The sequence below is a fragment of the Pollachius pollachius genome, assembly GCF_949987615.1.
Source record: "Pollachius pollachius genome assembly, chromosome: 5".
Taxonomy (NCBI): domain Eukaryota; kingdom Metazoa; phylum Chordata; class Actinopteri; order Gadiformes; family Gadidae; genus Pollachius; species Pollachius pollachius.
The window spans coordinates 23,238,479-23,253,478 of record NC_136938.1 but is presented as its reverse complement, the minus strand read 5'-3'; the positions used below and the strand labels follow the sequence as shown (position 1 = coordinate 23,253,478).

Below are 15,000 nucleotides of genomic sequence, written 5' to 3'. Positions count from 1 at the left end.
GTTTTATGATGTCCCTCTGAAAGTTTTATGTTTGTCTGGCTTTTCAAGGTTGAGATTCCTTATCTCTAACACGTCTGCCTTGTTAAATAAAGGTTGAATACAAATATGTATTATTTATAGTTAGCTACAGTCTGGCGTGTCTCACAAGGATTTGCTCTCATCCTCTCTCCAGTAATGACACCTCTTTGTGCACAGCAAGGTTTTAAGGACAAGGCCAGTGGAGTAGAGGCTAGGGTTGTATTTAAAGAAAAGTGGGTGAAATGTAAATCCTATTTTGTGTAAAATCCCTCGTGACTGTTCCGCTTCTACTAAACCTCTGAGTTTACAACGCCCTCAAACCAGAAGTTTGGGGTATAAACTCCATGTAAGTGAAAAAAACAAGTGATGGATGGATGGCTTGTTGATGAAGAGACAAATTGAAAATGCACGCTCCCCTAATTTTTCATCCCCCCCCCCTCCCCTCGGTACCTACGTTCTTCGGAGGCCATGTGCGGTAGAGCCTGACCGCGCACCAGCTGACAGGTAGACTCGTCTCCTCCGCACACGCCACAGTTGTCCTCTTTGGCGCCGCTGCCTAGCTGCCGGTCACAGCCCACCTCCTGCACCCACAAGAGGAGGAGGATGGATTATGCTTCAGGTGAGGTAGGTTCAGCGGCAGCTTCATTTTTAAATCCCAAAGTAATGTTCTCATCAACTCTGCTGTGGAGTCATTGACTCGTTGCACTCTTTGCCAACTGCTTTTGCACGTATCGGTGTGTACATTATACACTCTACTTTCATTCCATTGCATTATATCCGTGAACATATAAATACTATATATAAACCTGCCGCTACGCCGCAACAAAACAATGCAGTAAGATAAAAACGATTGCTTTAGCAAATCATGAATTTAGAATACAATTGGTTGTACTTGTGATACACCTATATTGTGTTTTAGTGCCACTAATAAAACATAATCTACTTTACCTCAACCTCGTGTCCTGATTCCCGTAGCTACTCTGCAGGCTCTCCAGTCTTTTAAATCCTGTTCATGCAGAGCTTTTCATAGTGGATAAACGCTGGTGCAAAACGACTAAACGTAACCGTGTTACAGTCGAGCTGCGATGGCAACCGCACAGTTTAATTTTGTGGAAAACATTCTCGTCTCTGGTCTGTCGATCAGGTTGTGTGGAGAGTTACTTTTTTACATGGTAAGTGAGTACATTTCACAGCAACAACGAACATAGTGAAACCAATTACTGTACATTCAATTTCAATTAACATTCAAAAACCTGAGTCAGTAAACATGTACAAAGAGTAAAGCTATGTTTCAGACACCCACGAGATGTAACTGATATGATGTTATTCCATTGCATCAAATCTAACATGAGCTTAGAAAGCGGTTTGATACTTAAAATAAATTTCTTGAAGATACACGTTGACCTAGAAAACCAAGACGATACAGCTTCTAGTTGAGTTAAGGGGGGCTATTGACTGACACAGCTTCAGGGGCTCTGAATACTAGAAACCTATACCAGCCATTATCGCTGGCAACTGTCTAACAGCACGGCGAGATGCAAGCTTTACATCCATGCTGGTGCGGGCGAACACACAACCTCCTGGTCCTCAAAATGCATTCAAACACAATAATACACACACGCGCACACACACACACACACACACACACACACACACACACACAGGCAGGCACACACCTACACACACACACATGCATGCGCAGACACACACACACACACACACAAACACACGCGCACACATTACTATATATTTGCTAAGACTTGCTCTGAATTACTTTGGTTCAATGTACAGCTTTTAACAATAGATGTGTATATGTATGTAGGTATGTATGCATATATATATATATATATATATATATATATATATATATGTGTATTTATATACTGTATATATATATATATATATATATATATAAACATGTATATACATATTAAGTGTGTTTGTAGGTCCATGGGGAGAAGAATGGGAGGAGGGTTGCTGTCCTCATTCTGTCATTACAAACTACAGTATAGCCCAGCTATACCACCACACACCTATGTTCACTGTGCCCACCGGGGTTTCTGTGTGCCTGGATCTCCCTTCCTCTCTGTCTCTCTTCCTCTTCCTCACAATTCATCTTGTGTCTCGCCCTCCTTCCCTTTCATCATCTCACTCCTTCTCTTTCATATCTCGATCTCTCCTCCTGTCATTCTCTCCCTCTCTTTAAACCTAATTTCCGCTCTTTATCTCTCTCTCTCTCCATCTCTATTTCTCTATCTTCCTCTCCCTCTCCCCCTCTCTCTCTCTCTCTCTCTCTCTCTCTCTCTCTCTCTCTCTCTCTCTCTCTCTCTCCCTCTCTCTCCCTCTCCCTCTCTCTCTCTCTCCCTCTCTCTCTCTCCCCCGGGTCGGCCAGGTCTCCACCCCAGTGTGCTGTGTCTGCTGTGTCTGCTGTGTCTGTCTGACGGGCTGCCCCGTGCTGCACATGTCTCTTATTAGCTGCGGGTGGAGTGCTGAGGCTGTGCTGCACCGGGTGGCCAGAGAGCAGCAGTCTCAGACACTCACCGGCTTTCTCCGTCTGTCTGTCTGTGTGGTGTCTTACTGCACAGGACCAGGTCCAGGACACTCCCAGGAGGGGGGAGCCTTGGCCAGAGCACAAGGCCGCTGAGAGACATAGAGAGAGAGGGGGGGAGACAGGGAGAGAGAGAAAAACAGGAGGAGAGATAGAGATTAAGAAAGAGAGAGGGAAAATGATGGCAAACGAGACCAAAATAATGCAACAGTAAGTGTGAGACATAGAAAGAGAGGGAGACAGGGAGAGAGAGAAACACAGGGAGAGAGAGGTGGAGATGAAGAATGAGAGAGGAAAAGAGAGGGCAATAGAGAGCAAAAGAGAGCATTAGTAATTGTGAGAGATGAAGAAATACAGAGGAAAAAGGGCGAGTGAGAGAGATGGGAGGAGAGGATGAGAGGATGGGAAAGAGAGCGAGAAAGAGCGGGAGGAGATGAAGGCTGGAGCCCTTTGACCACCTCAGCGGATGCTCAACAGTAGCCTTCATAAAGAGCATAAGCCACACACACACTCCTACATAAGCCACACACGCTCCCTCTGTACCGAGCAAGAGCGGCAGCCAAATGAAAGCTCTGCACAAATACAATCCATCACCCTTCACAAGCATGGAGACCACCGCTCCACAGCCTGCTACCTGTATTGGCACGGACTCGCATTCCAGATGAAGACTGTAACCAATACAATAACAGCAGTGTGTGTGTGTGTGTGTTTATGTCTGTGTGTGTGTGTTTATGTCCTTGTGTGTGTGTCTGTGTCTGTGTGTGTGTGTGTCTCTCTATTTTAGCATGTGTTTATGTCTGCGGAGGCACAATAGCAGACAATAGCTGAGGACGAAACAGTTTAACAAAAACGGCCGCAACAAAAGAGTCACTTCTGACGGGGAAAACATGTCGATGGTAATTCTAATGCCGTCAAAATGGCCTCAAAGTAATCAGAGTTGACAGCAGGGAAGGGGGAACGGTGTTAGCCCACTCGAGCCCTGGTGAGGGAACATTGACAGCAGTGTTCCTTCATGTGTCACTAACACAAATCTTTCTCTGCCTCTTGCCCAGACTGAAGACTCTGGACCTCTGCCGTGGCAGACATTGGTCGAGTAGAGCATTTTCAAGGGGAAATGGTTCATGGTTAATGCTCGTCGGGAACAGAGGAACCCCAGTCTGGCAAGGCCTATTCTTTAAGACTTAAGCAGCATTCGCCCTTTTCCCTTTACAGGCTTTAATCATGTTTCATGTGTCCTTGCTATTCCACTCACTCTGGTCCCTATATTATTATAGAAAATGCCATTTTTTTATTTCTCTTTATCCTCTTCCTTTTAGTCCAGTACATTAACCATTGGCTCGACTCTGCATAAATATTGGTCTTGAAGGCGAATCTGTCGCTTATCCGACATTTTTTTTACATCAGCCCCCTTCTCTCTCGCTCTGTCTCTCCATCTCCCCGTCCCTGACAGCGTCTAATCGTCCGGCAGACCCCCCAGCAAAGGGAACCGTTCAACAGCAAAAATAAAAAGACGTGCTTTGGTCGACTCCAGCAACGTTCACTGTACTAAATATAGCAGCCTTGAAATGATTACTGCACTGTGGGGACCGAGGCATAAAGAGTAAGGGGTTTGAGCACATCAGCTATGAGTCCCCACATTCCCATGCGCTGCTTGACGCTATTGGCCACGGACACAACGACTGCCATGGAAAGGCTCAGGAATGATATAAAAGAAAATCGGACGTGGTTACGGTTGGTGGACGTCCAGGATGTCGTCAAGTGATGTATAAAGTATTGACCAAAAAAGGTCGTCCTCGTGGATTGTTTGAATAGTCTGTTCTGTTCAGGGGAGGTGTTTAGGTTGAAATGGTTTCATCATTTGTTGGAGAGGGATTCATTTTCAGATGGCTGATATACAGTTGAGCAGGAGGCTCAGTATACCTTGGCTGTTTTGTGACCTTGATTGCTCCCATTCATACAATATCAATTCATTGGACTGCCAGCATGGAGAGTTTTTTTTCAAACCGTAGCCTAATATAATCTATCCACTTTCTATCCACAATACACTATTTCAGCCAGTATATAAAATCATTCATCATGGTTCCCTGATAAAAAAAAATAAATGCCATAGATTGTAAATAAGCTCTTTCTTCCACAATCCTAATGTCATTTCATCGGCAACGCAAGGGAAAAACCAATCGACCAACATCGTTTTGCTGTCTTTTGTCAACGAACACCCTTGTGCACCTTCATTAAAATCAATAGCACCTTCATGCTAGTTCGATCCCCGGCTCCTCCAAGCTGAGTGCCGATGCACCTAAACCTTACTGTTCCAGACGAGCTGGCTGTTGCCTCGCGTGGCTGACACCGTTGTCAGGGTGTGAATGTTTGCATGAATAGGTGAATGCTAGGCTATATTGCAAAGCGCTTTTGAGTGGCAAACGGTTCGAAAAAAAGAAATGCAGTCCATTTACCGTTTACCGCGTTAACGCACTGCTATATCCTGACACTAACAGAGCGCGATGGGTTCACGTCGCACCCCCTCATCACCCCACGGGGGTACCTGACAAACTCCGCTGATGCACATGTCCAGGGCGTCGGCCCGGCACCGCGTCCCGTCCAGGACCTTGGGCGCCAGCTCCACCACCAGGCTGCTGCTGCCCTTGGCCTGGCAGCGGAGGGCGCAGGGTGCGGAGGGGTCGTAGGTCACGGGCACCCAGTCGCGCGCCGAGCCCTGGTACTTGACGTCGTTGTGGGCCGAGCACTGCTGGGCGCGGAAGTCGCCGGAATCGGCCGGACAGTCCTGCAGGGGATGGGGGGAAGCATGAGACGGGTTAGCGAGTGGGTTGGTTGGAGGGCATGGTGGTAGGGTTGGTGGTGGTGGTTTTTCTGGGGTAAGGGAAGAGGTAGAGGCTCATATTGAGCTGAGGGGAGGACATCCATGGTCAATCGGCGAGCACAGCACAAGATAAACAGAGCCGATGGACATCTTATGACCTTAAGCATGATAAACTCAGAGGGTTGTGGTTCTATGTTTGATTCCCAGAAGTTTTTTGAATTAAAAGGGATAAGGAACGCAGGAATTGGTGTATGGTTGGGTTACAAATGGTTACGCTTAGGTATGATGATCGTGTATGATTGAGATTGTGTGGTCGGTATTTGTTATAGTAAGGGATTAGGTCAGCTGTACATGGTTAAGTGTGGATTAAGATATAAGTGGTAGGCTTTAGGTATTTTCTACGGAGAAAGTTAAACTTAGGTAAGGGTTAAGTGCGGTTCAGGGTGAGGGAAAGAAGCTAACTGGGCAGCCTGTCCAATTTTTACTGGTCACTTATTTTGGTCCAGGGTATTTGTGGGAAGCTCCCCATGTTGAAGTGCATGTGGACCAGTAATAAAATAAAAAAAACACTGGCTGTCAGCACTCAGTAATTCGTATCCTTAGAGCCTGGACACACTCGTCCTGACCTATCGCCGAGACGCATACATTTATGAGCATTACACACGCACGCACACACACACACACACACACACACACACACACACACACACACACACACACACACACCATCACACCATCACACACCAACACACACCAACGGTTAGTCATCCAGCTCAACTTTGAAGCAGCCCTGCTCCTGGGTGAAGGCCCGCCAAACGCAGAGCGCTAACTTAAACAAGAGTCTCTGCCAGCGCCACTGCCTTCTGTCTGGCAGGAAGAGGAAGAGGAGGAGGAGGGGTACGAGGAGGAGGAGGAGGAGGAGGAGGAGCAGGAGGAGGAGGGGTACGAGGAAGAGGAGGAGGAGGAGGAGGAGCAGGAGGAGGAGGGGTACGAGGAAGAGGAGGAGGAGGAGGAGGAGCAGGAGGAGGAGGGGTACGAGGAAGAGGAGGAGGAGGAGGAGGAGCAGGAGGAGGAGGGGTACGAGGAAGAGGAGGAGGAGTAAGAGGAGGAGAAGGAGGAAAAGGAGGAGGAGGAGGAGGAGGAGGAGGAGGGGTAAGAGGAAGAGGAGGAGGAGGAGGGGTACGAGGAAGAGGAGGATGGAGGAGGCGGAGGAGGAGGAGGGGTAAGAGGAAGAGGAGGATGAGTAAGAGGAGGAGAAGGATGAGAAGGAGGAGGAGTAAGAGGGGGTGGAGGAGTAAGAGGAAGAGGAGGAGGAGGAGGAGGAGGAGGAGGAGGAGCAGGAGGAGGAGGTGGAGGAGGAAGAGTAAGAAGAGGAGGAGGAGCAGGAGGAGGAGGAGTGAGTAGGAAGAGGAGGAGGAGGAGGAGCAGGAGGAGGCAGAGGAGTAACAGGAAGAGGATGAGTAAGAGGAAGAGGAGGAGGAGAAGGAGGAGGAGGAGGAGAAGGAGGAGGAGGAGGGGTACCAGGAAGAGGAGGAGGAGGAGGAGGAGCAGGAGGAGGAGGTGTACGAGGAAGAGGAGGAGGAGTAAGAGGAGGAGAAGGAGGAGAAGGAGGAGGAGGAGGAGCAGGAGGAGGCAGAGGAGTAACAGGAAGAGGATGAGGAGGAGGAAGAGGAGGAGGAGGAAGAGGAGGAGGAGCAGGAGGAGGAGGAGGAGGAGGAGGAGGAGGGGTAAGAGGAAGAGGAGGAGGAGGAGGGGTACGAGGAAGAGGAGGAGGAGGAGGCGGAGGAGGAGGAGGGGTAAGAGGAAGAGGAGGAGGAGTAAGAGGAGGAGAAGGAGGAGAAGGAGGAGGAGTAAGAGGAGGTGGAGGAGTAAGAGGAAGAGGAGGAGGAGGAGGAGGAGGAGGAGGAGGAGGAGCAGGAGGAGGAGGTGGAGAAGGAAGAGTAAGAAGAGGAGGAGGAGCAGGAGGAGGAGGAGTGAGTAGGAAGAGGAGGAGGAGGAGGAGCAGGAGGAGGCAGAGGAGTAACAGGAAGAGGATGAGTAAGAGGAAGAGGAGGAGGAGAAGGAGGAGGAGGAGGAGAAGGAGGAGGAGGAGGGGTACGAGGAAGAGGAGGAGGAGGAGGAGGAGGAGCAGGAGGAGGAGGTGTACGAGGAAGAGGAGGAGGAGTAAGAGGAGGAGAAGGAGGAGAAGGAGGAGGAGGAGGAGCAGGAGGAGGCAGAGGAGTAACAGGAAGAGGATGAGGAGGAGGAAGAGGAGGAGGAGGAAGAGGAGTAAGAGGAGGAGAAGGAGGAGAAGGAGGAGGAGGAGGAGCAGGAGGAGGCAGAGGAGTAACAGGAAGAGGATGAGGAGGAGGAAGAGGAGGAGGAGGAAGAGGAGGAGGAGCAGGAGGAGGAGGAGGAGGAGGAGGTGGAGGAGGAAGAGGAGAAGGAGGAGGAGGAGGAGGAGGAGGAGGAGGAGGAGGAGGAGCAATGGGGTTAATATTATCCAGGGCACTCTCCCCACCCCAGAGACATGGCTGTAATCATTGCCACTCCTGGGTACAGCCAGAAATAAACCATGAGGGAGGGCGAACACTCATCCCCTGTTGATGGAAACACTGGTGGTACCATCATCAGTGTGTGTGTGAGTGCGTGTGTATAGTTATTGCAATTTTGATAATGTGGTTTATATTCCTTCCTACAGTGTCTGTTCCATTTAAGTATACTTCTTTATTTATGTACACAGATATATAGATCTAAGTTTCTACATTTTAAACATGTTTCTATATGCATGTGTGCATGTTTAATTTCATTCAATGCCTTTTCCCCCCTCTTCAATCACTCCATGTTGACACACTAAACAGTAGCAGGGGCTGGACAATCACCTGTCTGTACACTGCAGAGTTCCTGACGGCCGACTCTAATTCCCTTTAAGTGAGGTAGCTGAAACGCAGCTGTGTTGGAGGGTCCCGTTTTGCTCCAGAATGTCAAGATCAACGTAGAAACCCAAAGAAAGCATCTGTGGCTTTCCTTAAGCAGGAGAGCGGCCAATACCAGCACCGCTCGAATCGCCTCAGTCCTCACCAACATTAGCTTTTAAAACAACCCTTAGACAGAGAAATGCCTTTAAAAAGCTGTTTAAATCATTGTCATTATGTAATATTTGTCTTGGTACCAAAAAAAAAAAACGGTTTCAAAATGAAAAACGGATTAGGGTTACCCAAGCATAACATTTTCTCTTTAATGCTGAAAAGACCTTCAGACCGAGTGGCGCAGAGGGTAAGCTGCTAGACGTACCGTACTGCTGCAGGTCTTGTAGCGGATGTTTTTGCCCTCGCAGTTTCTGCAGAGCAAAGTAGAAAAAACGTTTAGCGTTGTATCGGCAAGGAGTAGAAGTCACAGACAAAGCATCTCCGGACAGCTTGAGCAGGTGTGCTTGAGTGGTACAACACATCCGGCGGTTAAAGAGATGTTAGTTGAGTAACAAGGATTTGCAACTTTGAAAAGAGGAGAGGAGAAGGTTTCATGCCCATAATGGTCCTGGAGCTTTTCTGTCTCACTCTGGGGTGCTTAGTGTGGTTATAAGAGCTCAGGTGTTTGATGAGAGTTATGGATTACATTGGGGAGCATATGCCATGTGAAAGTAACATTTTCCATTTCTTTAACAACCTTGAATGAATTGAGGCACGAACCTGTGTACACGCACACAGAGACAGACACACACAATCTCGCTGTGAAACACAAAAACACAAAGCGCTCAGACTCGCTGCTGTGGATGGATCCGTGCACGTGGGTGCGCACGTACACCCGCGTGTGCGTGCACACGCGCGGTCTACACCTGTCAGGGTGAGCGCACCTCATCAAACAGGCAGCTGTCTCAGCCCTTCACCGCTGGGCTTCAACTTGGCAAAGACCAGAAGATGTTATATGCAGGCTCTGATGCGCGCACACACACACACACACACACACACACACACACACACACACACTCACACACACACATATGTGCAAGGGCAAAGTTCCCCTCCTCACCCCTCTGCACTCCCCCCCATTACCCCGGTACTCCCCCGACAGTGTGGACATGCTGTTAAATCCGTTCCACCTTGTTAGCAGTAATAACAACGCCCAAGCTGTGTGTGTGTGTGCGGATGTGTGTGTGTGTCTGTGTGAATGTTTATGTGTGTGTGTGTGTGTGTGTGTGTGCATGTCTTTGTGTGTGTTTGACTGTGTGCATCATGTCTGTATGTGTGTGGTTCTGTAAGTGTGTGTGCGCGTGCACATGTATGCGCACATATGCCCATGTGTGCGTGTTTGTGTGTGATCATGCGTTCACGTGTGTGTGTGTGTGTGTGTGTGTGTGTGTGTGTGTGTGTGTGTGTGTGTGTGTGTGTGTGTGTGTGTGTGAGCAGCCATGGGAGCTCCGACTAGAAAAAGCAGATGAAAAAAAAAAAAACTATCCACTGCTGGCTTAAAATAACATTGGGCTAAACTGGTAGCAGCTTGTTTGCGCTGCAGTAAAAAGGCCTCGTCTAATCCTCCATTTAGGGCAGTGGGAAGACCACACTGCAGCCATTCAGCCAGCTCCAAGGAAAACCAGGCAGCCGGGAAGGTCCTCTTATTAATGAACCAATTAATAGCATTCCCTCGTCCATGTGCATCAATCAATTCAGAGAAAGGAGTGTGTGTGAGAGCCTGTGTGTGTATCGGTGCACTTTTGCTTGCATGTATGGGCTAAGTGGGCAAGTTAGTATGGGTATGGGTTTGTGTGTGTCTTGGGGGTGTCAGTGTGTGTGTGTGTGTGTGTGTGTTCATGATTGACTGTGTGCATGTGCAAATGTTGGTTTTTGTTTGTGTGTGTGCTTGTGTGTGAGTCCTTCCTCTGGTACTGAGTATATAATGTAAAGCGCCTATAAGGGCACATGAGAGGCTGCGGTCATTGGTTACCATGGTGATGGATGAAATATGGCTGTGCTGCAAAACAAACAATTTCATTATTATTGATTATTGATTTCCACTGTTGAAGCCACTCAAGTTAAAAATAATCTTCAATCTCCATCTTTAAAGGCTTAAAGAAGGAATTATGTAGTTGAATGTAGGTATAAAGGATTTCATATTTTACATTATGATCATACGATTGTTAACCTTTTATTTGTTATTTATTTCATGTAATTCTTCAGTAAAATACTGAACATGGAAGCGTTGACATCCTGACCTTCATTAAGAATGCGGGGAATCATGAATATGCAAAATAGAAGTGACCCTTAACCTTTTCCCTCCTAAAACCTCCAAGCCCTGATTGATGTATGGGGAGCGGTCTGCCCCATCACTATTTCCAAGTTGGTCATGTGACATGGTAATGTGACTTTAAACCATCAGGCAACTTGACCAAAAAACAGTTTTCTCTACAATTTAGGATTCACATCAAGTCTTTTATCCCATAAACGAATATACAATACCAATTGCCAGATTAAACATTTCCAAAATCAGTGTGGAACGACTTGCTATTAACCTGTGATATTAACGCAGAAGTCTTTCAAAAGGAATAACAAGTGTAATGGACCAAAAGTAATGGACCAAATCAGTAATCCATGTAAGGAAAACATTTTTGATTTATAATATGTTATTTTACGGATAATAAAAACAAAACACTAAAGAATGAATCCAAAGCAGTTCTTGCGATGCCAGCAATATTACAGACTAAATAAAGTCAAATGTGAGCCTTGGCATGCTAAAGACCACGACTGTGTCAACCACCATATTTAATGCATATGAGAAACAGCGTTTGCAGGGCCATTCTCCATGAGGCAGACGTAGCCTCCTGGTTCTGGGGTGTTGCTCCAAGAACACAAAACAGCCCCCCCAGCAGAGGTGCTCTGCTGGGGGGACATGGAGTCCATCAGCAGTGGAGGCGGGACCGACGAAGCATTCATTGTTGAAAAAATAAAGAGCGCCAGACACACTTAACTCTCAATCTCTGCTTATCCCTTTGTGTGTGTGTGTGTGGGAGGGAGGGAGAGAGAGAGAGAGAGAGCGAGAGAGAGAGAGAGAGAGAGAGAGAGAGAGAGAGAGAGAGAGAGAGAGATATCTGTGAGAGCGCTGTGGTCATCTCTCGCTTTCTCTTTTGTTTCCCCCTCTTCCTTTTCCAGACATACTTACACAAAACATGACAAACACCAAACTCACACACACAGAAAACACAATGATAAAACCCCCACGCACACGAACAAATCAATGATTGATGATTGATGATTACATATGCACACACACACGGACAGACATTTAGTCATTAACGATAACTCACACGGACACACATGCACACACACACACACACACACACACACACACACACACACACACACACACACGCACAATCAACGATAACACACACACACACACACACACACTCCCTCTCTGGCACGCTCACACACAGTCCCCATCCCAGAAGGCCGCAGCAGGTGCGGCAGCTCCATTTGTTTCCTCCCTCTAATAGCTGGAGTGTGAATGTCCCAGCGCGGAGGAAGTCTGAACAAATCAGGGCCCAGATCACTTCCAGACGCCGCGAGCTCTCAGCGGAGGTTAGGGGCCACCAGGGGTCCTCTCCCCTCCTCCTCCTCCTCCTGTCTCACTGAGCTGGAACTGAACTGAGAGTCTTTACGCCCTCTCTCTCTCTCCGGGGCCGGGGCCAATCAAACATCAAACGGTGAGGTGGGACGCACGGGGAAGAGGAGGGGGACCTGGCTAAATATGTAGCTTTGAATTAGCATCACAGAGCGAGATGCTTCCTCCGAAGATTGTTGCTCGGCTCTAAAGGAGGGAATGAGTGTCGATGCGAGCCAAAAGAAAGCTCCTTCTGAAGAAACCAGGGTGCGTACCATACACAAGGGCTAGAACGTCGGAGTGTTGGAAGGAAACAGAAACACAATTATGATGAAACAGTTTGCAATGTACGCGACGTTTTTCCGCCGCACAGCTGCACTTCAGATCTGGTAACTATGACAGCGGGGGGGTAAGATATAGCATTGGAATATGGCAAAACGCGCAATCAAATGCAGACTTTAAAGGCTTCTAAACCCTGTGGAGTAGGACTTTCATGTTGCCATTGTTTCCTCCATGTAACTAAAAAAAGATGGCAAATCCATATTCCATGAGCCGCGAGCTGCCAATGAGCCACAGCTTTAACAAGGCACTGTGTGTTACGTTTAACGTGTGTTTGATTGTATTTTAAACACTGGCCGTAAAAGCTGTTGTTAGGGAGGGCTTTTGGCAGCCATGGCTCAGGAGTTTCTCCGCACCTCGCTCATGGTTGACCAGCGACTTGGCACGTTGTCAGACGGAATAGAAACAAATGAAGAGGGAAGGTGTTGTTACGAGAGTACGGGGGGGGGGGGTTGTAAACAGACAGTCACAGCCTGCAAACCGTCACACTTCCTGAACAAGCGCCGGCACTAGCAGTGTCCGCCGCAACAGCAGCAGCAGCGTTAGCGGTAGAGGCAGCATAAGAGTTAGCGATAGAATCAGCATAAGCGGTAGAAGCAGCATTAGCGATAGAAACAGCATTAGCGGTAGAAGCAGCATTACAGTTAGCAATAGAAGCAGCATTAGCGGTAGGAGCAGCATTAGCGCTAGAAACAGCATTAGCAGAAGCAGCAGCAATAGAGTTAGCGATAGAAGCAGCATTAGCGGTAGAAGCAGCATTACAGTTAGCAATAGAAGCAGCATTAGCGGTAGAAGCAGCATTAGCGCTAGAAACAGCATTAGCAGAAGCAGCAGCATTACAGTTAGCGATAGAAGCAGCATTAGCGTTGCCGGCAGCATCAATGTTAGCGGCAGCAGCAGTATTAGTGTAAGCGCTAGAAGCAGCAAAGGCGGTAGAAGCGGCGTTTATGGCAGCAGCATTGTTAGTGTAAGAAGCAGCGTTAGCGTTTGAAACAGTATTAGCGGCAGCAACAGTGTTAGTGGCAGGATCAGGATTAGCATTCGCGGCGAGAATCTCTCAGCCATTGGAATCAACTGAGATACACCAAGAACGGGCCTTGGACATAATACATTATTATTTAAACTAACTCTGTCTCAATGTCTCTCTCTCTCTGTCTCTCACTGCCTCTCTCTCTCTCTCCCTTCCCGTAGGGCCCTCCTTCTCCCTGCTGATGCATTTAGCAGTGTGAGGGAAGTCTGGTGGACAGCGTCCTCCTCCTGACCCAGACCAGCTTTCTCTGGGGGGTTCCCCGTCCCTCCCCTCGCTGCCTGACTCGCACTTGTTCTTCCACATGGAGAGCACGTCTGGTCTGTGTCACGCTTCCACTGCCCTATCCGTTCCTCCTCTTATTCTGTTTATCCTTTTTGCACTCTTTCTGTCTTTCCATTTGCCTTTATTTATTAGTTTGAGAGGTGCTGTAGGTAAGAGTAGAGGAGAGGGCTGAAAAGAGCAGAAGAGAGCAAGTATTTGGAAATAAACAACCAAAAAGAGAGGTCCCAGCTCTGTTTGTTTTGTTGTCTTTAACAATCACGGAGTAGATGCTATGATTGGCCAGAAATTAGCAGGGAGCAGTCTAAAATCAAAATTGGCGGACACGGAGGCAGCCGAAAGAGATACCTATATAGCTATAGCTACTTAGGTGAGAATGTAAGATACATAGGAGAGAATGTTTGAATGGAGGATGTCACCAGTGTTTTTGTCCTAATAACAATTGTTAAATCAATATCTGTGTGAGTTAAAAATGTTTGTTCACGGATGCTGTCTATCAGGCATCTAACTCAGCATGTACCATTAAATTAAGATTGCATATTTTCAAAACAGCTATTGATTCTGTGAGAATGGGCTTTGAGCAACATTTTCTCATGAAACTTTTTGAAAAGACCAATTTTAATTATCCAAAAAACCTAAACTACTCTTTTACGATTGAAAACAATTAGTGTTCACGTTGCGACAGAGTAGTTGTGCCACCTGGTCCGCAGAAAACCCTAATTTGATCTTATTTATAAACCAGTCAGGTAAGACACAGGGGACTTGATACATTACAAAACGTGACAGAGATGTTTGCACTCCTATCTGAAAAGGTTGCGGGTTCAAACTCCAACATCCGCAGTCTGCTTGTAAGCATCCTCGAGCAAGATGCCTAACCCCGACGTGCTACTTAATTATATGAAACTCACCGCAAGTCATTTTGGATCAAGTAGTCAACTATTGCTGTTGTACCTCTGCGACGTGACTTGAGTAACAGATGAGTGAGCCACGTAAAAATCAACCTTTTAGTGCCATCACAAGCGGGAGTGTCCACCCGGACGTCTGCTGATGGAATCGATCCGCCAGCCCTAAACCAGGGGACCCGTCAGGTGAAGGACTTACCCTCCGTTGAGGCAGCGGCGCAGCGAGTAGGACGCTCCCCCTCCGCAGGTCCGCGAGCAGTCACTCCAGGGCCCCCAGGCATCCCATCCCAGGTCACTGTCCTCGTCCGAACGAGTGGTCCTGGACGCCTGGAGCCAAACAACAGGAACAATTCCGTCAATAAAACAATACAAACACCAGACGAAGAACACGCACAGCATGGAAACACAAAACAATACGAAAAACAAAACAACATGGACACGGGCCGACAACATCAACAACGCAACAACAAACAGACAGACATAAACAGACACG

At 47.7% G+C, this 15,000-nt stretch overlaps 1 protein-coding gene across 1 annotated transcript in view; it reads right to left on the bottom strand.

Annotated features, from left to right (window-relative positions):
- Positions 1-15,000, bottom strand: part of adamtsl3 (ADAMTS-like 3) — a gene marked incomplete at its 5' end in the record, with an annotated part of 79,601 nt that overhangs the window by 63,776 nt on the left and 825 nt on the right. Inside the window, 4 exons of the mRNA XM_079737009.1 lie at positions 473-599; positions 5,109-5,348; positions 8,658-8,703; positions 14,707-14,834. Of these exons, the coding sequence (XP_079593135.1) occupies positions 473-599; positions 5,109-5,348; positions 8,658-8,703; positions 14,707-14,834 (541 nt within the window). The remainder of the gene's footprint in view (positions 1-472; positions 600-5,108; positions 5,349-8,657; positions 8,704-14,706; positions 14,835-15,000) is intronic.